At 40.9% G+C, this 22,969-nt stretch overlaps 1 protein-coding gene across 1 annotated transcript in view; it reads left to right on the forward strand.

Annotated features, from left to right (window-relative positions):
- Window positions 1-22,969, forward strand: part of GLIS1 (GLIS family zinc finger 1) — a 181,713-nt gene that overhangs the window by 73,718 nt on the left and 85,026 nt on the right. The window contains exons 2-3 of the mRNA XM_008925189.3: window positions 13,547-13,745; window positions 19,920-21,021. Of these exons, the coding sequence (XP_008923437.3) occupies window positions 13,547-13,745; window positions 19,920-21,021 (1,301 nt within the window). The remainder of the gene's footprint in view (window positions 1-13,546; window positions 13,746-19,919; window positions 21,022-22,969) is intronic.

A 22,969-nucleotide genomic window follows, 5' to 3' on the forward strand; every position in this document is an offset into this window, starting at 1 on the left:
TGGAAAAACTGGCCGTGTTTAAGAGAAGATTCACACAAACGATTCATGATCTGGAGAATGTACTGTAGTGTGAGAAAAGGAAGAAGGCAGCCAGTTAATCACTGACAAGGTAGGAACAAAGTCTAAAGTTGTCTGCAGAGAGAGAGAGAAAAAATACCAGGTAGTCTGTGTTTTTATCTAGCACACAACGGCATGATGTGAGACCCAGTACCTGAAGTCAAACAAGTTCAAACTATATAAAATTCATGCTGAGAACCATGGAACAAACTGCTGCAAAAGCAATTCTCCATCATTTAAAGATTCCACTTTGAGTTTTGGTGTCTTGCTAAAAGATGCACTCAAGATCCAACAGTGTGTGGTTAAACTAGATGGAGATATCCCAGAGGAAATACAATGCACCAAGCACACTGGCATTCTTTCTGGGCTCAGCCTGTAAACTGTGTGGTCTTTGGAAGTTGCACTCAATTCCTCTGCTATGCCTGCTATTCACAAACTCGGTCACTTCACTGTAGGGCTCCGTTTCCAACTTAGAAGTAGTTTCTGGCTCTTTGGTCCTGACATTTAGGGAACCTTGCACACATTTTGACCGTATTTTACCTGCTGTGGGAGCATTTCCATATACATAGCTCTTGACCTGGCTTTTTGTCCAGTACTAAAGTCACATAAAAATGCATATTCCAGATATAAATCTTCATCCCTCATTATCAGGGTTAGCAGTGTGCCAAGGTGATGGGAAAGAGCAAAGGAAGAGAATGTCTGCCCAGAGTTGTAACAAGCTAGACTTTCTCAGTCTGAGACCCTCAAATCTAGTCTGTGGGTCTTTGCTCAGTTTGGTTAGTCCACAATATTTACTGAGTTGCTGGCTGCACTGTCTCTATCTCTGATTGAGCACTGGAAGCTGTTATTAAAATAGAGTTGTCAGAATTCATCCCTCAGTGTGCATCTTTAGGTATTCAGTTCTAGAAGACTTCCTAACTCTGATCTTGCACCTTCTAGTTTTTGTAATTATTTCACTGCTGTGGCAGTGACTCCTGACTGATAACCAGGCAAGAACAGAACTGGGCTCAGAGACAATGTGATTAATGAATTACTCTGTTTCACGGGATGGATTGGATCAGCATGTTGGAATGATTTCATGCCCTTCACGTATTCTTGATGGTGGGGATGGTCAGCAGAAAAAGTGCAGTAGATCTGAAGAGTCAGCCCTAATTAGAGTTTTGAGAGTGTCATAACACTGGAGTCTGGACAGGGTGTAAGTATGTGCACTTTCCTGAGAGTTTTTATTTAGCGTTTGATGCTGCTAAGTTGTATTTTGGCATGAGGGAACCTGGGTGGAGTTGGCCTTTACCTCTGCATGTGTTTTGGTTAGTTCTATACTGAGCTTTCTAGGCCTGTTTCAAGAGGGCAATTTAATGCAGCACTGAGAACCAACAGGAAAACTGAATCATGCCAAAGGTTCATTAACCTCATTATTCTCTGTCTTACCCAAGAACAAAGGTAAACTAATCCTAAAGGTAAGATTTATCTGCTAAATCTGACTGCCATTGTGCTGCCTCCTTGCTGGCTCACGGTGAAGGAAGAGTGTACCTGCTCCCACCTGCAAAGAATGGGATCTGATAGTGTAATACGTGGAGAAAAAAGGTACAGAAAAAGCTTTGCTGGAGACAGTTCAGAAGAGAGATGGAGGAAAGAGATCAGAGCTCTGGAAAACATGATTTATGAGAAAAAAACTTAAATAATGAGAGCTGTGTAACACTGGCAAGAGAAGAGTTGAGTGGAGACAGTCTGCAAAACCATGAGGTTTTTATGGAAGGCAGGAGAATGGACTCCTCTCCATGTCCAGTTTGGACAGGACAATATGTAGTGGACTAAGCTGTGCTAAGGGGTATAAAGTTAGACATGAAGAAAAAAAGTGTTAGGTGAAACAACTGAATAGTTTGCTGGAAATGCTGGGGAATTGCTGTAGCCTGTAAAGGAGATTGGCCAAACACCCCCTTAAGTTTGTGAGATTGGATTATGCTGTAGGGACACAAGATGGGATAAATCATGTTCTGAAGACTCTTTCAGCCCTGTTTTGTGTGATTGCATACTGTGTTTGTCAGAGATTCTCATGATTACAGTGACACTTCTGTATCTGTTTCTTCATTGGCATACCCATCTTCATGAAATCCCTGAGATACCTTGTTCTCATGACTTGTGTGGAAAGTGCAGACCCCCTTTACAGAAGACAGCGTTGCTAAATAAAAGTAGAGCACACTCCGTATACCTCCTAACTCATAGCAACTGCCCAGTGTCATCACTGGAAGATTTACAGAGGGTTTTTTGCAGGAGCTAAACTTTCTAATTGTTGTTTATTCAGTGTTCACGTAAGCCAGCACCATTCAGTGAGAATATTTTCCCTTTTTACAGCATTCCTTGTACTCTTTAATCTTTCTGCATCATCCTGTCTCTGGTTTTATTTTTCCCTATGGCTTTACCTCTACACAGCAAATTCTACAAAAGCCTCATTCTTACCCTGTCCCACAGTTTGCTAAAAAACCCCACAGCAGACCAGGTGGTGGTGAGGGTGCCTTGGTTATCCCCAGAATCTGACTTCTGAAGAAAGGGATGCAGTCAAGTTGTTCAGTCCTCCTAGTTGTTGTCTGACGCTGCCCCGTTTTGGACAAACACCTGAACTAGTTACATTTAAGTCATAGAGAAGAGTTTTTCTTCTGTGTTATGTGGCATATAGATATTTATTGCACCAAGAACTGTCATGTTTGATGCTGCCCTTCAGTAAACTATTCTTACTGGTGACACATTAAGGTGTATGTTTAACATGGACTGGATGTATCTACAGCCCTAAGTCTGCAGCTATAGATAACTCTGCTGTTCTCAGACTTGTGTAAAACTGGGGAGAAGTATGTTCTGTGCTGGAGAACCTGCAAGAGGCCCATTCACTGGCGCTGAGTGCAGAAGGGTAAATTCAATTTGAGTAGAATTAGTCCCAAGCATGGTTATGGTAAAATAGAAAATGACATTGCAAATCACTTGATGTTAAATATATTTCAAATCAAACCTTGAAATAATGCCAAAATCCTGGCAGAAAGAAATGTCAAATAATGAAAACAGCAAATGAAAAGTAGCAGGGGTAGGCTGTTGCTCTTTTCAGCATATATTGGGGAAGCTGTTTGTCTTGAATTTTCTTTCTGGCAGTGTTAATTCTGAGCTGTAAAGAAGCCATTACTGTATTAGGTATCAGGTGTTAAATGACCAAGTAGACTGTGTAGGTGAAGTGGTTGCCTTTTTGTGGTAGCAATTTGAGCTCTCATTGTAAAAAACTATTTTTGCAAGAGCACAAAGAGGTTGATGGGGATGGGGGTTACTGGGTAAGTATGAGAGATGTGCAGTGAGTCTAGGTGGAGATTGTGTGTGTGGGGATGTCTCTCTTTTATTAAGAGAATCAAGGAACCAGTGCAAGTGTATTAGGAGAACAGGTGGTCTTCACCAACCAGATGCCTTTTCACTGTAGCTTTTCATCCCTCTGATATATAAAGAACCAGAAAAAATGTGTGGAAGAAGCTCTTGCAACAAGTGAGCTTGAAGCAAAGATACCAATAGAGAGGAGAGAGTTATGAAGCCTCTCATAGGAAAGGAGCCTAATTGGCACTTTTTGGAGGACCTATAAATGGAAGACAACCCATAGCTGAGGCTGATGTGCAGTGCAGGTTTACCAGCTCCCCTCCACAGTGTTCCCTTTACATGTTGGAGCATTCCTATCACATTGCAACATGGAAAGTTTTTTGCAGACTCCCGGTGCATTTTGATTCCTATTATGACTCATTTTCTGTCTCCTTTGCCTATGAGTAGGCTGTTTTCCAAATGTGTGCACCAGAACTAGGTCCAGAAGAGTAGATGTTGTGCATCCACATCCCACCAGACCTTTTCCTCTGTCCAACCTGCATTGAAAGGAACAAAATATGTTTAGTTACCAATTTCCCCTGTTGTTTAAAGTGTGCTGTTTCTCCCTTATGTGATCTGCAGTGATTCTGTCTTTGTGGTGGTTGGCTTCTGTGGCTGTTACTGACTTGGTGACACTTCCAGGCTCCTAAAACTTCGAGCCCAACATCTTGATGGAAATATTTTTTGTTGTGTTGGGGTTTTTTCCTTTTTAAAGTATATAATATACTGCTGAGCCAGGCAGACATAAAATTCCTTCTTGGGACATAGACATATATGTTTACATAAGACATATGCAAGGTGCCATATGGCAGAACCCCAGCTTTCATTCCCTGCACATCCTTGTGTTTCAGATGTTTAGGAGAGCACATACCCCTGCGGAGTCTTTACATGGTCTGCTGGCTAAAACTTCCATGGAAAAGAGAGACTAAATGGGCTAAGGAAAATATAGGGGAGTGGAGATCTGGGAGTTTAAAAGTTCGGGGTTTCATAAGTAAATAGGAAAGAATAACGCACATGCAGTTCGTAGTAGGCATGCTCTGGCTATTAGGCAATTAAATGACTTAGAGGAAAAAACAAAAGAAACAGATTTTCGCAGTCTGTGCATGTATGGAAAGATCCTGATTCCCAAAGGAGTCACATAATCGATGATGAAAGCATGTGTGCAACGGGAACAGTTCAAGTACCTCATCACAAAACGTGTGAACTTCTGTCTTGAAAGAGTCACTCGAGCTCTTTTAACCTAAAGACCCCATCTAATGACAGGCTGCTGTGAAAACCCTGGTGGTGTCCATTTAGAGCAACAAAAAAAGACAAACCAAAGGGACTAAGGGCAGGGGAGTGTGTACTTAACCCTAAAGGGTGTATAGTTGCCTTATAGTTTACACCAGATGCACAGTGGCATTTATTTGGGGGGGTGAATTGCTTCAGCCTGACTCAGCTGTCTCCGGGAGCACAGGTTGTGGATCCATCTCGTGTGAGAGCAGGGATCTCGTGTGAGAGCAGGGAGTTTAAACCAGACAGACTGACAGCAGCCTGTCTGTGTTGCTCACAGTGGAAAATACAGTTGTTTGGTACTCAGATAGTGTGTCCAGCTCCTGCCAGGGTTAAAACTTGTGCAATGGATTTGGTAGAGCCAGCTTTGCACAGCATGGCAGCAGTCTTGCATCTGTGGCATCCTGGAGTGTGTGCTGGAAGGTGAGGGACAGGTTGGAGAGGACTGAAGATGGAAGTGGAAGAGACAGTTTCAAACGAGCTCAGGAGTGAAAGGGGAATTGAGTGAGTGGAGAACTGGAAAAGGAGAATGGGGCTAAAGGCTGTATATGTGCCTCCTTTGAAAATGTTTACTCACAAGGTGGCAAGACATCCTGATTCTCCTGTGTTTGACAAGGCAAACACATAATATATCCTACCTATCAGACATATTGAGAATTAAACTGATTCCAAAAATGGTCATCTTAAAAAAAAAAAAGGAAACACATCAAATTTCATTACATTGAGCTTATATTCTCCAAGTGCCCATTAGGAGGTTTTTAGGATTTCCTTTTAATTAAAATAATGTTTGTTGAGCTTAATATTTTCCTAAAACATTTATTTTAATGTCTTTTCCCGCTGTTACTAGAATCCAAGTAGTGAGGAAGGATAACTGACCACAAAAAAAGACCAGATGTGCTGAGAACAATATTTTTCAGATTGCCTGGTAACAGGCTAAAGGTGATTCCAAGCCAAAGAGCCTCTGTAACAATGAATGACAAGACCTGTGTTTCATCAAGTTGCAAAAGGTTTTGTCTTGATTGCCACAAAAGAGGCCAATGGTCATTTTCAGTCTGCTCTCAACTCTGTTTGGGGGCATATTTAGAGGTCTGAAATCCAAATAGAATCCAAGACTGTTGAGTTTCAAACCTGCCTGTAGGGAAAGACAGTGTATTTCTTCGAGAATCTATTCACTATTGCCTAAAATGGTTCTGTCCTTGCACATCTAGAGCCTAACTCAGAACATCAGCTGAGGCTGTGAAGTCACTGGAACCAAAGCTCATGGCATGTGTTTTCCTCAATCTTGGCCATACTTGCTAAGTTCAAAAAGTGTTGTGCCGGTCTCAGCTGGAAATCTGAACTACGTAACCCTGAAAGCCATGTTAGCAGTGAAAGAGGTAGTAGATTGTTATGTGTTCTTTGCTTCCTGTTGCACTCTAAGATAACCTTTAAAATATCATGGAAAAGTCAAATATGGGAGTCAGCTCTATCCACATGCTCGAAAGTGAAAAGGTTACAGATCTCTAAACTACTGAAATGTTTTCAAATTGTATTAAGTTGGACTGATATAAAATTAACCACGCTTCTTTCTTCTGCAGCGCCAACCCTACACATTCACTCCCTTAAAATACTGTGTGTAGCCTGCAAAAATAAATTACCCAGAACAGAAATATAATGCAATCCAAATAACTAGTTTTAAAAATAAATTGAACATGAAATAACAAATATGGATGTAGCCAACAGTTAGGGTCCATAATTCACTAGAAAGACACACATGGGTTGTATTTATCTTCCACAAGTTTTTAAGATTGATACTCAACAAATTATTTCACTATCTGGGTTGTTTTAGTTTACAAGATTTTTTCTTAGCCCTTCTGTCTTCACTCATACATCAATGTGAAAGTAAAGAAATAAGTATTTCTGTTGTAACATTTTATAGCATGGTTCATAAAAACTTGGAGGAAAGAGGTCTTTCTTTTTTATTCTAACCTTATTCAATACTGTTGGTTTTAATCCTAATCTTTTATAGACTGATATAATCTGTATCTGTTTGCATACAGGCAGAGGATCTGCCACCTCTGTTTTGATACACCAGTGTAGAATAATTTTGGTCTTCACTTGACTTTCACTGTACAGTGTGGCCTGCTCTGTGATAAAGAATCTTTTGGCTCTCACTGTGTTTTTATTAAGATGGTGCACAAGCATTATAAATAAATGAAGCCATGTCTCTACCAGCTGTATGAAACAGACCTTAAAATGTGGACAGGTTGTAACTGATACAGAGATCCGGGGTGAACCTGGAGTGTGGTGTGAGCTGCTTTGTTCCTCTTTGACATGTGAACTCTTGAGTGCAGCAGCGAAAATTTAATGCTGTTATTGTAAGGGTAGGGGCAAACAGCAAGAAAAGAGACTACTGCCCTCTTTTGCCAGTCTGAGTGAACCAAAGGAGCTGTGTGTGACAAATGCTCATACTGAAAGTCCGTATGTTTGTCCCCAGGGGCTTAAAGAACTGCACAGTAATGTTTGAACATTTTTAGTAACTTTTCGGTATAACAGTGACTTTTTTCGATAGTCAATACCCAAGTAGTTGTTTCCTCAGCGTGATTTTCAGATCTTGCATTTTCTATCTGTGCATTACAGAGGACTCAGATAATTAATGGAACAAGGAAGGAATTCTGCACTTAAATGCACTGCTCTGGGGCTGTTCAGCTCTAAAAGATTTCTTGCCACCTTCTTGCCACCAGGGAAGACACCTTAGTGATGCACAGTATTGATATTACACAGAGATGAAATCAGAACAGTGAGAGGAGTTCCAAAACTTCACAGGGTAAAACGTAGCTTGTAATAAAAAGGTTGAGTTTTCAATGCTTTGTGAGAGTTTACATTTACCTACCTGAAGAGTCATGGTTGGACAATCTGGGACCACACTGAGTGGTTTAAGAAATGTAGTCAAATGTTACTGGAAGTCTACTACTGAATTAAAAACTATTGCAAAGGTCTTTTAAAGTGGAGAACTTTCCTCTTTGAAGTGGTGAGAAGCCCAAATGTCTTGAGATTTGTTATGTACCAGATGGTGCAAATGACTGCAGAGAGGCCAAGAAAAGATCTGAACATCCCCTCTTTTGGGTCTCCAGGCCAAGATCTGTAAGTCTGTATTTAGGATGTCTTGTTCTAAGATCTGACTGAAAACACCAGTGTTAAATTTGGGTAAAGTCTGCTAAGGCTGTAGTGGCATCCATGGCTAATCAGTCCAGCCTTTTTTTAAAGTGTTTCTCCTTAAATGTGTCCATAATAGAAAAATTTAGACCCAAACTCATATCCCTGCTAATAGTTGTTCAGTGAAACAAAGGAGAAGCCGTGTTTTTTCACAAGGCATAGAAAATCTGTCTCCACAGTCGAGGCTGCCTTCCAGGGAGTGTAAGAACGACTCTAGTATCTATTTTCCAGCCTTTGCTTTCCTTTCCTTAGCTACTTTTCTGTCCCTCAGGCTTGGTGGTGTAGGATTAAGACAATCCCTCCCATTCACCATAGAGAATGGCATGACAGGCATAAAAAACTTCATGAAAGTGTTGATTTTGTTGTTATTGAAAATGTCAAAAATGCTCTATGTGCATGAATGATTTTGAAGATTTTGTGTTTTGAAGCATTCAGTTCATTCATTAGAGCCTTCAAGCAGGCAGCAGAGTGCTGTGCATCTCTCTGGATGCTCTTAAATTACCGACTGTGTAGTTGTGTCAGTCAGTCCAGCCATACTGTAATGGAGATTGTTCAGCACTCATGACATGCTGAGTGTGGGTACAGCACCTTCCCCCCATGGCTTTGCTGTGTTGGCACTTTTTGAGTTAATAATTCCCTCTCAGTGGAGGGGTTTAATGGCCTCTTCAGTGTGGATGATTTTCACTTGTTTGAGAAAATCTGGTAATGTTTGGTCTTTCACTCGTCTCACGTGACTCATCCTGCTGCCAGTAACAGCGTTCCATTTCTCAGTGTTGTCGTGGTACATTTTGGACATCACATCCAAACAAAACCAAGAATGGCAATTTTTTTTTTTTTAACAAGAAGTAATTAAAGAGAATGAACAGTAAGAAAAAAAAAGGCAAATGACCTAGTTTGGTCTTCGCCACAAAACCCACAGTTCTCTGGGGATATCTAAGTATGTTAAGCAAATATTTCAAATCTATCTCTATTTTCAATGTGAGTCATTTCAGTTAGACATCTTTCAGTTATTTGTCCATTGGTCTTAATTAGGTAAACTCCAAAGCCCTGCAACATGTGTTTATTGTTGAATAATTACCCTTTTGGTAAGTTTTTTGCTCTTACCTTCTTAGCCTTAATAGCTAATTTGATCAGTAACAGTGAAGCCTCCCTGCATGGTAAACAAGGTGTTCTTTGGGGAAGAAAGAGAGATATTGCCCTTTAGTTAGGGCTGTTTTGAATGTGGATGTCATTCTTGCACAGGCAGGTTTCCTTTGGTGTGAGCATATATCCTGCTTTCTTCCAGCAGAATTTACCCCCAGCAAGAAATGTAGGGCTGACCCTGCATATCCCAACCAGTTCCAGTGTCATTCCTGAGGTGTGGAGCCTCATCACAATCAATGGGGCCAATTCTCACAAGACTTAATCTGGCATAAATCAAGAAAAAACTTCCCCAAAGTCAGTTACCCCAGAATGAAAGGAACAAGGTATCCAAAATTAAACTAACTTGATTACTCATATGGAAGGAATTGCCTGATTGCAGCCTTTGCACACTACTGCATCAGCTGCTTCCGTTCCCTTCGCGAACATTTAAATGTAAAGATATAAATCAAAGGCTCAGGACAGAAAGAGAGAAAGACAGAAGTTACCTTGATGGATTCCACTTCCATGAGATCCTTCTGGAAACCATTCTGCTTTTATTAGACTTACTCTCTGTAAATTAGGATTACTTTTTTATATGGATTTATGGAATGGCTATGGTGTAGTGCAAGTGGGGTGAACCCTCTGGTCTAAGGCAAGGGAGTGTGTGCTCTTTTCATCTGTTATTGGAAAGTTACAGTATGTGGGTTAAAGGCCCCTCGATACCAGTGAAAGAAGAGTTCCAGACATGGAAAGTGCTTAAATTCTGTGTGTGCCAGCCAGTGATATTAATATTGTATAGAACAGCCAGTTGTCAGAGGGCCAGATTCTGTTCTCAGTTACAGCGGTGTAAAGCAGACTTTTTTCAGAGGCAGTGAATTTACCTTCACAAGTGCTTGAAGAGTTAAAGATAGACTCAGGTTGTCCGTGTTCAGAGATAATCTCTGAACTCTTTTTTCAGCTGCTGGGGGAGATAAAAAAACGTGAGCTGGTGGTTGTGTCCCTTGTCCGTCATTGTTCCAGCTTCCATATGGTAGGCACATTTCGGAGGCTTTGGTACAAGTGTGACTTCACTCAGGGCACTGTTGTGCAAGACATTTTTAGCTCTCATTAATGAATCTGTAAGGTACTTTGTGAAGGCAAATGTACAGTGGATTAGCTGAAAACAGAATTTCACACAGATTTAGCATAAGTGCTCTGTTCTTTTGCAGGGAGCAAATGTGTTTTCTGATTTGACAGCTACAAGAGAAGATAATTATTTTTGACAGCACAGGGATAGTGTTCATGTTATTCTAGGAAATCTCCATCTTCACACAAATAGGTATCACTGTGTGCTACAGTTGGTATTGCTGAGCTTTGGTGAAAGCTTCAAGTTTCTTTGTTTTGATAATATGATAAAATTGGTAAAGTACATATTTAGAAAGCCCTAATGAATTTCAGACTTGTATCATTTGGGGAATGAAAGAAAGTGTTTTATTATGAGTCCAGTATAAACCTTAAACATTTTAAGCGACTCCACAATATTTTGGAGGGAAGATACATCTTGACTATATTCCAAGTAACACTGCTGATGGAAATAGAGGAACTGTGAATTGGGTATTTTAAGTCTGATTGATTTACCATCTTTTCTTGGTCATGTGGCCTTTGGAAGTGTGGAGAGCTGATTCACTAGTGTTCAACAGTGTATTTAGATACCCTTTAAATGTGATTCTCCTAAACCAATTAAGAATCCAGAGTCTCATTATACAGTCTTGCTAAGGTAGGTATTATCCCTGAAGTGAGTTAAATTATGATTGAATGAAGGCAGTATAGGAATGGGATAAAGCCCAATGAAGCTGTGGACTCCAGAGAATCATGATAATTTATGTCCTGATTACAAGCAGGGCAGAGCTAATAATCAGAAAGACCCACTATAAGCTGAAAGGCCTCCAAAGTGATCTTAAAAGGTTTGGTTACTGCCTTGTACAGACCAGAAGATGCTGCATTTCTGTACAGCTTCTATATCTCTTCAGAGTCATTCAGAACACTCACACAGTGTCAGTGAATTCAGGTCTCTGAATATAGATCTGAAATAACTAGAACATATATATTAATTACCATGAAGAAGGCTGATGGCCCATTTTGTATAGTTTAAATGCAAACCAGTTTCTCTTTAAAATCTCTTTCCTGAAAAATCTTACATGGGCTTTTTATAAATGTTTATATAAAATGATGCTGACCTACACTTCCTAGGACTTTTCACATGCCTTAGTGTTGTGATGGAGCTGGGTAGGAAAAACTCAGTATTAGTTTTCCAATTTTAAAGATTCTGACTTCTGAAAAAGTAAAAATCAAATAAATGGTCAAGAAATGTAATGTATCAGCCAAACACTGAAAACTTTTCACTGGAAACAAGGAATTCTCTTCTGGAAATGTCACAGTAGTGCCTCATGCAAGTTGTAATTTGGGTGTCATATATGCCTGCTCTTTTCTGTGGCTCCGGACTACATCTTCATCTGACATGGTCTTCCCATTACAATGGCTCCATGGAGCATGATGGGGATGCTGTGGAGCCCAGCCAGTAGAGGAGAATGGACTTCTGTGCTGCGAGGCCTTTCACGAATTCTAAGTTACCAGAGACTTTTTTTGCCTTCCCCAGTCACCTCTTTCTTCTCATTTATACTCACCAAACCCCTGAACGTGATTCTCATAATTTTCAAAGCTTTCATTGACTGTAATTATAGAGGACCATGGCAGCCCAGGCTCTCCCACTCACCTTCAGTTTGCTACAGGGTTAGAATATGATCAGAGGGGTGGAGCACCTCTGCTCTGGAGACTGGCTGAGAGAGCTGGACTTGTTCAGCCTGGAGAAGAGAAGGCTCTGGGGAGACCGTATTGTGGCCTTTCAATATGTAAAGCAGAATTTGTAAGAAAAACAGAAAAACTTTTTACTAGGGATTGTAGTAATGGTTTTAAACTGAAGGAAGATAGATTTAGTTAGGATATAAAGAAGGAAATTTTTCATGAAGAGTGGTGAGGCCCTGGCACAGTTTGCCCAGAGAAGCTGTGGATGCCTCATCCCTGGAACAGTTCAAGGCCAGGTTGGATGGGACTTTGAGCAACCTGGTCTAGTGGAAGACATGCCTGGCCATGACAGGGGGTTTGGACTAGACGATCTCTGAAGGTCCCTTCCAACCCAAGCCATTCTATGATTCAATACTGATATATACCTGTCCTGGATAATACCACAAATTATACTGCTGAAATGGTAAAAGTTGTGTTGTCTGTGGTGGGTCCAGTGAGGGTTTCAGTAGAAGAAGGAGCAGACCTGAGAGCAGTGTAGAGCAGGTTATTGGTGACGGGGATGTTTGTAAGTCTATGGCTGCTCAGAGAGATTGATTTCACACAATTAATTTCACACAATTACTAAGTCAGGTACTTAGTTTCAGTTACTTGTTTTGGGCACCTTGTATAGTCAATGAGAAGAGGAAAACGTCTTGGAGCTGCATGAGCCTATTTTGGGATGGCTGAATGATGTAGGCATTGTCTGGGTAAAACTCAAGAGACAACAAAACTATAGTGGGATGAATTGTGCCTTGTAACACACCTGGATGCTTGTGAAAATCAATGATTTGCAGGAAACTGAGCACAGGCTTTATCTTTTCTGTCCCTTTGCAGAATTTGTTTTCTTCCTCAGTGTGTGACACTCAGTGCCTCCTTGGAGGGTGGGCTGACTACAGTGCAGTTCCCCTCACCATCAGAGCTGGGTACAAGGGTGAAGGAGCCACTTCTGAGCTCTGTATGAAAACTACAGAACTACGCTTGCCTTAGTATCTGACACCATTACATTTTGTCTGCATGAAAAATCAGATTTGAGGAAGATCTAGTATTTTAGGAACATGATTTATCTACTGTAGTGAAAATGGTGACATATATATTTCTGAGTAATATTGCTATAGCTCTAGTCTGTTTTTCTAGTCTGTAAAATGGAGTATTTACCAGAGCAGAATTTATGATTATTAGCATTAACATTTATAATAATAGCTTACTTGGAAAATACAGTTAAATGTATAAATTAAAATAAAACCACTTAAATTTTTTCACACTGTTGACCTGACTAAAGTAGAAACATGCCCATCTAAAGTCATAATCACAGAGATAATTATCTGCAAAGAAAAACTCGACTTACGTCACTGTTTTCAGAGAGTCCCTCTCCCTGGAAATAAAGGGACTCTGAAACATCCCTCTCCAAAATGTAACAGGCAAGGCTTTACCCTAAAAATGCAAAGAAGGAAAGGAAGTTATCTTTTTTGAGGTAGAAATAGCCACAAAACTTAAAATGAGAAATAAACAATAGTTCACAGACCCAGATTCCTTTGCAATTAATTTTGTCTTCCTTGTGAAACCCTTCATTTCCACTGCCGTGTCATTGATGAGAATTCTGCAAGGAAATCCAAAACGAGTGTACAAAGTAGTAGTCATTGTAGAGAGTTCTTAGTCAAAGGCTTATTGTTTTTTATTTTACTTATTTTTTTGACAGTGAACGGTGGCTACAATCATTGCAATTTGATCTCCGAGAAGAAGACCATGATGGACATGGAGATGACGAGTAGTTCAGTGCCTGTCTGCAGGCAAGGGCTCTTCCTCCACACAGGGAACTCCCTCATGCGAGAGCACCCCCTGTCCCGGGAGAGGCTGCTGCACGTGGGTCAGCTCAACCTGGCGCACTCGGATATGAGGTACCAAAGCTGCAACTTTTATCAGTTCGTGCACTTTGCTCTTCTGGAGAGTTGCTTTGTTGGAACTGTTTCCCAGTAGCATCTGTGGGTGCTACATTTGAAAGTGTATTATTGGCTTCCCCTTTGTTTCGGAAGTCCTTTGGTGCCAGAGGAGTCACTGCGTGTGCAGCCACAGCCTCTGAACTGAAGTTTAAATACAGCTTCTCTGGGGGGGCTCTTCCAGGATGCTCAAAAGTAGATGAGAACTTTGCCTCGGAGGGTTCAGTAGGGTCAGACTTGCCTCCCCTGTACCTCCGCCCCATTGCCGTGGTGTTCCCAAATTGCAGCCTGGAGGGCAGGGATGATACTCGGTCCCAACCCGGTGTCTCCCATGTGGCAATTTGGCATGCCACCATCAAACGTACGGGAAGCCAATGCCACTTTAATTTCTACAGCATCTCCTTTTCATTGTTCAGTATTTTCAGTGTTCCCATACAGCCACATCCTTGGTATTTGCTTTTAAGGCCGTAATGTGAAAATTTGGTCTCTGGTTTTGATATATACACTGTAGTTGGATATGCTATGAACAGAATCTCTATTTAAACATTTGCTATAAATTAATTATATGAAAACACAGAACTCCATTATTTTTTTGTTGTTGTAACAAATTTAACATTACCAGATTTTAAACAAGTACCCTAAACAGACATCCATTGTGAATAGAAGCCTGCTACAAATTAAAATCTGTCCATCTATTTTAATTATGCTGCTTTTTGGCAGGGGATATAATATGGAATAATCTTGACCTTTTTGAAGAGCTGTAGAAAAGAGAAACTTCAGTAAAGTTGCAGCCTTTATCTTAGGTACTTGGAATAACTGGCACTATGTGCATGGAACTATCAAGCCCAAATTTCCATAGCCACAGTAAGAGGAAATACGGCCTACAGCTTGGTCTTGGAAATCCGACTGTTTCTGATTTTATTATACATATTTATGTCTTGTTTCCCCTTTTCCATTTACTGGTGGGGTAAGAACATCTGTGTTTTCAGGAGAAGGAGGCAAAGTAACATGACAAGCAAGTGGAAAGAGTTTTTTGTATGTTTGTTTGTTTGTTTAAAAAGGACAAATAATATCCATGCCACATAACAAAATATTCCAGTATTGCTACAAAGATTTGTAGATGCATTTGCAACTGGATGTAAATCTGCTCCCTCCTGGCTTCTTTATGGCTCAGTGTGGGACTGGCAATTATCAACCTTTTTTTAATTCTGTCAGTGAGGACAATTATGAAACAAAGATAATTAGGGCAGGAGCAAACAAAAGGAGGAAGAGAGTGCTCTGCTTAGATCTTTCTGAACCTTTTTGTAAAATTTCTAATGAGGAAATGATAGATACCTGCATACCTGGCATCACAGTACCCACCCTCAGAAATATGAACCCCTTCCAGCCCCCATTTGGAAGAGGATTCCCAGAGCAACATAAAGGATTGTCTGTTGCATAACATGAGAAAGCAGCAGGTTATAGACCTGATTCCCTCTCCTTTCCTTGTGGCATGGTCTAAAGCCTTGAAGCTCTGCTGCTTCTAAGTTTGGAAATGTATGGAGAGTATCTTGAAGGACCCTTCTTCTCCATTACAGATTTGGTTTTGTGTCCTACTGATCATGCTCTTGCTTGTGTGTCCACCTGGCTAGTACTGATTTTGTCAGCATGGGATTTGCAAGGTGAAGCCAGTGCCCAGCTCTGCTCTGTGGACCTCCTAGACACAGTGTCTCATTATATCACTGTGCTGCTCGTGAGACACATGGTTTAGAGCCAGAACTTTGGCATTTGAGAGAAGCATTTGGGATGATTTCTGTTCGTGGTGTTTGTGACACTAAAGGTTCTTTACAAACAAGTAACAGAAAAGATGGTCTTTCCTGAAGATCTGAAAACAGGGGAACATAGCTGAGGTGGGGGTAAATGCCCAGCAGTGAAATTAGTGGGAACCAGGAGTGCTCTGCACCTCCCCACCCCCCATCTCAGCCTTCATTAGAAAATAGAGTAGTAGGGCTGGAATTGTCAGATATTGGAGCACACAGAAGTCAGGGCAAACTCTCTTTGGTTGTTCTGCCCAGTTCTAGTGACCAGCACAGAAATAAAGGGAGATACAAATTCAAACAGTCTCTCTGGGTTGAGCTTTGAACAGCTTTGTGTTTCTAGGATATGGAATGTCAGGGAAAAGCCAAACAAACCAGAGAGCACCTCCCCTAGAAATCAAAAGTCTCCCTCAGGATTTGGAGTTGTGATTGTCCTTTTTTCCCCTCAATGCACTGAAACTTGTTATCCCCTTCAGCTTCTCCCTGAATTGCTTTCTCTTGAAAACTGTATTCTAGGGATGACTGCCGTAGTCCAAGAATCACGATCCTTCTTCTTCCTGGCCCCTTTTCCCCACTCAGTTAATAACTTCTAAGTTCTGCAACCTAATTGCTGCTACATTCTATCTGTGAATGCAATGCGTGTGGGACTGGAAAAATCCCAATACCTTCCTCACCACAACTGGAGTCAGCACACAGCTAATGCTGGCCCTTTGTCAAATAATCCATTATCAGACGCGGCAAACCCTCCCACACGGTGCTCAGTGCTCACATGTAAAACCCAGGGAAGACATCAGAGCACTCGGATAGTGTTGCACGGGGTCCCTGGATGTGCAGCAGAACAATCCCCTCCAGCTTCTTAAAACTGTCAGTTATCACCGAGCACACATTTACAGTGGCAATGGAAGGCATGTATGTTTTGTAAATAATCCGGAGATTTCAGATACAGTCATCTTTTCCTCTGAGGGCAGTTGGGAACTGCAGTGCTTCTGGCGTGGTGCTACTGGCCTCGTGCTCTGGCTCCAATTACCACGTAAGGGAGTCTCTTTGGAAACACTGCCTTAGTATCCACTGAGAGGCTGCTGTTACTCTTCAAAGGCCTTACACTCAGCTTTCATGTGCTTCAGCAGCAATTCTGTTCCCTCGGACTGTCCATCCCTGGTGCATGGATGCTCCCCATGAAGAGAGGCTTATGGGGCGTATTCTGCTGACTCCACTCCCTTCCAGGATTGCCCATCTGGAAGCTCCCCAGAGCTGCTCGTGCTGATCCATGTGTCCACACGGTGCTCCTTACACTGTCCCGCTCTACTTCGTCCCCTCATCTTGGCTGTTTATTTTGTAGACATTTATATTTGGCTACTGTCCAGAGATCATGAAATCCTTAGGGCCAGCACAGCCTGTGGGTACCAGGCCTAGAATCTGATCCCTGGCTGTGACAGCAAGATGCCTTTGCAGGAGCAAATAGTCAATGGGTAAAAGAGGACCCACCCAGCAAGTTGGATGCCAGACACCTTATGTTGCTCCTGCATTAGTTTTGTTTCTTTGCACTTTCTTCCTCCAACCCTTTCAGGACTTGGAGGAACGAGCAGGGCTTTCCCTAGAATAGTGATGGCAGAATTCTACCAGTAATACAGGAAATGTGCATTAATGCAAGCTCAGCATTAAGTGGCCCAGCGCTCAAAACATCAGGAGATTGAAGAAATGTTAGATCCTCCCAGCAGAGCTAACTAACATGGGATATATAGTGTATATAAGTATATAGTGCTACAGAGAAAACTGCAGTCCCTGGAAAGGACTTGCTTCTGATCTGCACAAGCAGCCTGTGCTTATCATTTTGTAGGCAGAGCAATGGATAAGACATGGCTGTGGCAATGGGAAGTATGAATTCAGTGCCATCATTGCTTTTGAAATAAGGTATTCCAGCTTGCCTTTTGGTTCAAAACTCCTCTCTTGTGTGTCTCATATTCTACATGGCAGCATCACAGCAATACAGTCCTGACTGAGTAAACTCCTCTGCTGGAAATGCAGATGGATGTTCCTGAGAGTTTTGGGAAGCTAGTATTTCTCAGGATAGGGGTGTTTGTATCCATCCTGCAGGTACTCTGCACTGACTCCAGCTTAGGCAAAAGCCAAACTCCTCATGTGGATTTCTGGCAAGATGGGAGCTTTACATAAAGCTTAATAATATGACACCAATTATCACAGGCTGAAATGTAAGGCTTGGGTTAGCTTTATGTGATGTAGGAAATGTGTTGTGTTTACTTTAGCCTGAGGCTTTGGGACCACTAAACTATGATACAAACTGAATTATTTAGAAGAGTTTTTGTACAGCAGAAACTAAGTAATAGGAAATACTGTGCCTGGCATGGCATGTGTAAAGCCTTTCTCAGAATGAGTTTAAAACACCATGCTTTTTACTGAGCAAGCAGAGCAGGGTTTCCCAAACATGTGCCATAAAAGTATACTTATGCCACATATTTTACAGACATATGGTTCTGTAAATGTTAAAAAATAATGTATGAATACTGTTGGGTTTGGGTTTTTTTAATATAAATTTACCATCTGCAAAAACAGGTGCTTTAAGTTTACCCTGAGACCAACTGTGCAAACCTAAAGGGAGAAATTATAAGTAATGGTTTATGGAAACCTCTAAAATGTTTAAATATACTCTTTTGAAATTTCTGGTGGCAAATGCAAGATCTGATTGTTCTATATCAGTGAATGGTGGGGAATTTCACTTCTCTCATGATCTTAAAGGGTTTTTTAATATCAACCCTATTGCCTGCAAACTGTTGGAGCTTAGAAACCTGTCACTAGTGAATGCAGTGTTGCCAGTTGTGTGCCTCGAACAGGTGTCATTTTTTGACAACCTTAATTTCATGGGAAGGAAGTATTTTTGAAGCTTTATATTGTTGTTATGTTTTTTTTCTAATTGCTCGTTCTCTGAGAGCTGTTACCAGGGAAGTTGTAGAAGTTGTCACAGCTTCCCATTTTAATGTTAGTGGTGGATAATAGTGATAAAATCATCTAAGGTATAAAATAAATGCAGTTTATTCAGCAGCTCCACAGTTTAATATATGTTTATGTGCAAAATACCTTATGCATATGTGTTTCATGCTTTAAAATGTGTCAGATCTGCCTTAGCTGTGGTGTCACACACAAGTTGCCAAATGGTTGGGTTTTTTCCAGCTTTTGTGGTGCTAGCATCAGAAAAGCATGAAATTCATTTAAGTGGAACATGTCAGCCTAAGAGCCATGGGGCACTTCTCTGGAGGGTTTATTAGCTCAGGTACAGCTTTCCTGCACACAGATGTACTGTTTCCTCTTCTGAGTCTGGCACATCGCTGCACAGTGAAGCCATAGGTTAAACCCTCCCGTGCTTTAGGGATATGTAAGGAACACCCTCTGGTCCTAAGAAAAATCACACAGTTGGATCATCCACAGTAAATGTTTATAGCTGAGATAAAATGTTTTATTTTAAGCCATAAACCAGTTGCTAACTGCTTGGAAGAAGAAAATGTTAGGAGGAGCTGTTTCCTAATGCAGTGTTTTTTTGAAAAGTTTATGTGGCATTTCTTAAGATTCTGCTTCCTGAATGAATGGATTCAGCACACATCAGGAAAGATGAAAAATCGCTTTTGCAGAACAATCTTACTTTGATTTACAGACCCATGCACACTTTATTATGAAAAATAGAAATGGGAGTGCACAGGCTGCCAATTTAAATCTACTAACTGTGTACTTTGTATTTTGTGAATGTAAATACTCAGCTGATATCTCATTGATTCTGAACCGCTGGTTGAAATTGAGCAGTTCTTTCTTTGTATTCCTTTTTCCCCCACTGATATTCCTCCTGTTTTAGTCTAGTGAAGGAAAGCCTGTCTCGGACATGTAAGCGTAGCTCAGCCAGCCTTTTTTTATTCGTGTGAACAAGAATACCAAGGCATTTTCCCAGTGTGCTCTGAGGAAAATGCTGATATTTGAATAATTCAAAAATGCCCAAAGCTCTCAAACTTCATTCTCAGCTATTGTTTTGCCCGATCTATTATGCATTGAAAGCCTAGATTGTGATTGATGAACTGCCTGTAGCAGTGGAGGGGAGATTGTCTGTTCCGTGTGTAACCCATTGCGTAAAATTAATCCTGTGTAAAATGATGCTGACTTTGCACAGGTTGTAGGGGAAGCATTGCAGATTTTTTTTGGTGTAATTGCTGCATTAGACAGGCAACATTCAGCAGAGAGCAAACGCTTCCATTCTCCAGGGCTTAACAAGTGTTGTATCTTGTACAAAAATCATAAATCCTGTGGTAGTTAGCGATGCTTAATGAAAACTGTATTACAGGTCACCCAGGTTTCAAGACTCAGTAGATTCTGCTGCTCCATGCCTGAATGGAAGTCACCCGGCTCAGCACATTAAACAAGAATGCCCCAGTGATTATAAGGTTCTGTCTGAGGCTTCCACACATAGGAGGATTACGGAGGGGATGGAGCTGAGAGCCTCCGGTAGTCTGCATCCTGAACTAGACCTAATGAATAATAGCTTTACAAATTCACTTTCATCCTACTTGTTTAATAATGAACACAGCTCCTCCCTGAGTCCTTTGTCACTTGGCACCCCTCAGCACTCAGCTAGGCTACAAACAAGCAACCTGAAGAAGAGATGCATCTCTGTCGTGCCGTCTTCAGCCGAAGGAATCGATATTACCGCGATCATCCGCACATCGCAGACGTCACTGGTCACCTGTGTGAATGGGCTGCGAACTAATGCAGCTGGCATTTCCTCTCATCCTGTGGAGATCAGTCATCACAGTGCTCAAAAATCCTCTCAGCCCCAATCTTGCTCTCAGCCTGGAAACCCTTGCAGTATTCCCTCCCCTCCAGCATGTCTTGTACCTCTTTCCGCTGACTGTGACAGAGGTGACTGTGAGCAGATACAAATGCAGCAAGTGGAGGAGAATGGAAGCCTCAGCCTTATGATGAATGGTTCTGGCATTGCTCACCAGAACACCTCGCACAGCACCCAGAAGGTGAGTTTCTTAAAACAAGAACCAGCTGACGATTATTCCTCCAGTGCTGATCTTTTTCGCCATCACCAGGGGCTGCCTCCCCCTTACCACCTCCACCAGCAGCTAAGCCAGACCCAAGGGACTCTGCCTCACTTAAACGCCTCCATGTCTCCAAAGTCCCTGCAGCCCAGTGACGGGGATGAACAGGACCTGAGCAGTGGCAAACAGGTCTGTCAGTGGATTGACTGCAGTGCCACTTATGACCAACAAGACGAACTGGTCAGACACATAGAAAAGACTCACATTGACCAGCGGAAAGGAGAGGACTTCACTTGCTTCTGGGCAGGCTGTGTCCGCCGCTATAAACCCTTCAATGCTCGTTACAAACTGCTGATTCATATGAGGGTTCATTCTGGAGAAAAACCAAACAAGTGCATGGTAAGTCTGGATTATATTTGTTTGAACAGAAACATAACTGCTCTGCTTCATTCTTGCTCTCTCTTCGATCTTATTCCAATATAATTGTTGTGCTTTCCTGTAACTTAGTCTGCAGCAGGCTAAAGGGGAATTGGAGAAAACCTTAATCTAGAAGGAAATGATTGAGTAAGAAATACTGTAGTTCTTGGAAAAGGGATTCAGTTTCCTTATATGAGAGCTTAAAGTTTAATACAGTGCTTTGTTTTTTTAATATTCATTAAAGCACTAATAAAGTGATGATCAAAGCACGCAGCCGTCATTTAACGTAAAACAAAGTCACTGAGCCTCGGGTGACATTTTTAATCAAGAAACATAAAACACATCTAATGAAATTCTTTTCATTCCTTCAGCTGAACAGTAACCCATAGAGTTGTGAGTGCAAAAGTTTCAAATGGTAGTTTAGAAAAAAAAAAGAAACTTGTTAAAGGATTTTAAACAGCTAAAAAAATAAAAAGAATATGTTTAATTACGTTTTCAAAGGTTGTTAGGGGCTTTTTTAATTTGCAAAACAGAGCTTTAAAAATAAGTAAAAACCATTGTTCTCTTCTGATCAAGAAGATGTAAACAACAGCAGTGTTCCAAAAAGAGGATCTTGGGAATAACACCATCTCTGCATCTGCCCACCATGATGACAATATGGCCAAACTAAAATAAAAGTTAATGACTTCCATTAAGCTTTCCACATGTTTGAAACAACAATGATATAAGACCCTGACTGAAACAGATGAAGCAAAACAAGTTTGACATAAGCTTCCAAATTGGGCCATGAAATTTGGAAAGTCTTATTTGTAACACCCACATGCGTGTGGGTGTCATACACACACATACACACACACACAAATAAGTACAGACAAAGGGAACTATTATGGCAGCAGGTTGTGGTTCCTGATAGGCAGAATTTTCGGCTATATGTCTATTTTATTGTTTTGATCAGAGCATGATAGAATGGAAAATGCATGTAAGAAAGTTAGATCATGACATACTTTTCCATGGCAAGCTGTAGCTTTCTATGGAGGAATAGGAAAGAATGTTTATAGAAAAAGCTTACTTTTTTTTCGTTTGTTCAAGAAAAAAGCTTGCAGGCCTGCGACAGTTATGGAAGGGAGAAGGAAGAAAACAACAGTATTGTTTTGCAGAGAAAACTTTTCTCTGTACATGATTGTCCTGATTATCTATTTATTTCCATCGGATAAATGAAAAACATTATCTTAATGTCTGCACTGTTGAGTGGGTATTCCTAAAATAATACTGGCAACAGTGCAGATACTGAGCGAATACCTTCAAGTTGTCCAAGATAAAACAGAAACACTCTAAGATTTCCTTGTTTCTTTTTACTTTGAGAGGAAGAATCAACTTGTTTGTTTCCAGAAGTAGCTCACTCACATTTTGTAAATGTAGGAATGAATTTAACTTCCCACGCATAGCTTTTATTAAGTGATAAATCATCAAAGGATAATACAAGTTTCTTCTTTGTAAACAGAAAAGTATAGGTAAGTAAGATGTGACAGCATACTTAGACATTTTATTTTAGCCTACTTTGGGGTTTTTTTTTTTTGATCTGGAGCAAGATCAGTCTTCTTCCTACTTTTATTTCACACTTTTAAGAAGAAACACTTAAAATGTGAAGCGCCGATTAGCTTTCCTGTGATGCTGAAAGATTTAGTAGACTCTGTGGGTAAGGGAACCTTTCTCTTTTCCTGCAAAATGCGTATTTGACAGGTATTGTGTAGCAGAATTCTAATGTTACATTCCCATTCCTACAGAAGACTCAGTAAATCAGAGACATTAAATCATGTGATATCTTAGCAAATGCTAAAAATTTCTTACTTTTCATCATTTTCATCTGCATTAAAGTACCAGCTTTTGATAACATCTCAAGGTTTAACATTGTGAATAAGTTGGAAAAACC

The sequence above is a fragment of the Manacus vitellinus genome, unplaced genomic scaffold, assembly GCF_001715985.3.
Source record: "Manacus vitellinus isolate BGI_N305 unplaced genomic scaffold, ASM171598v3 scaffold_21_pilon, whole genome shotgun sequence".
NCBI lineage: Eukaryota > Metazoa > Chordata > Aves > Passeriformes > Pipridae > Manacus > Manacus vitellinus.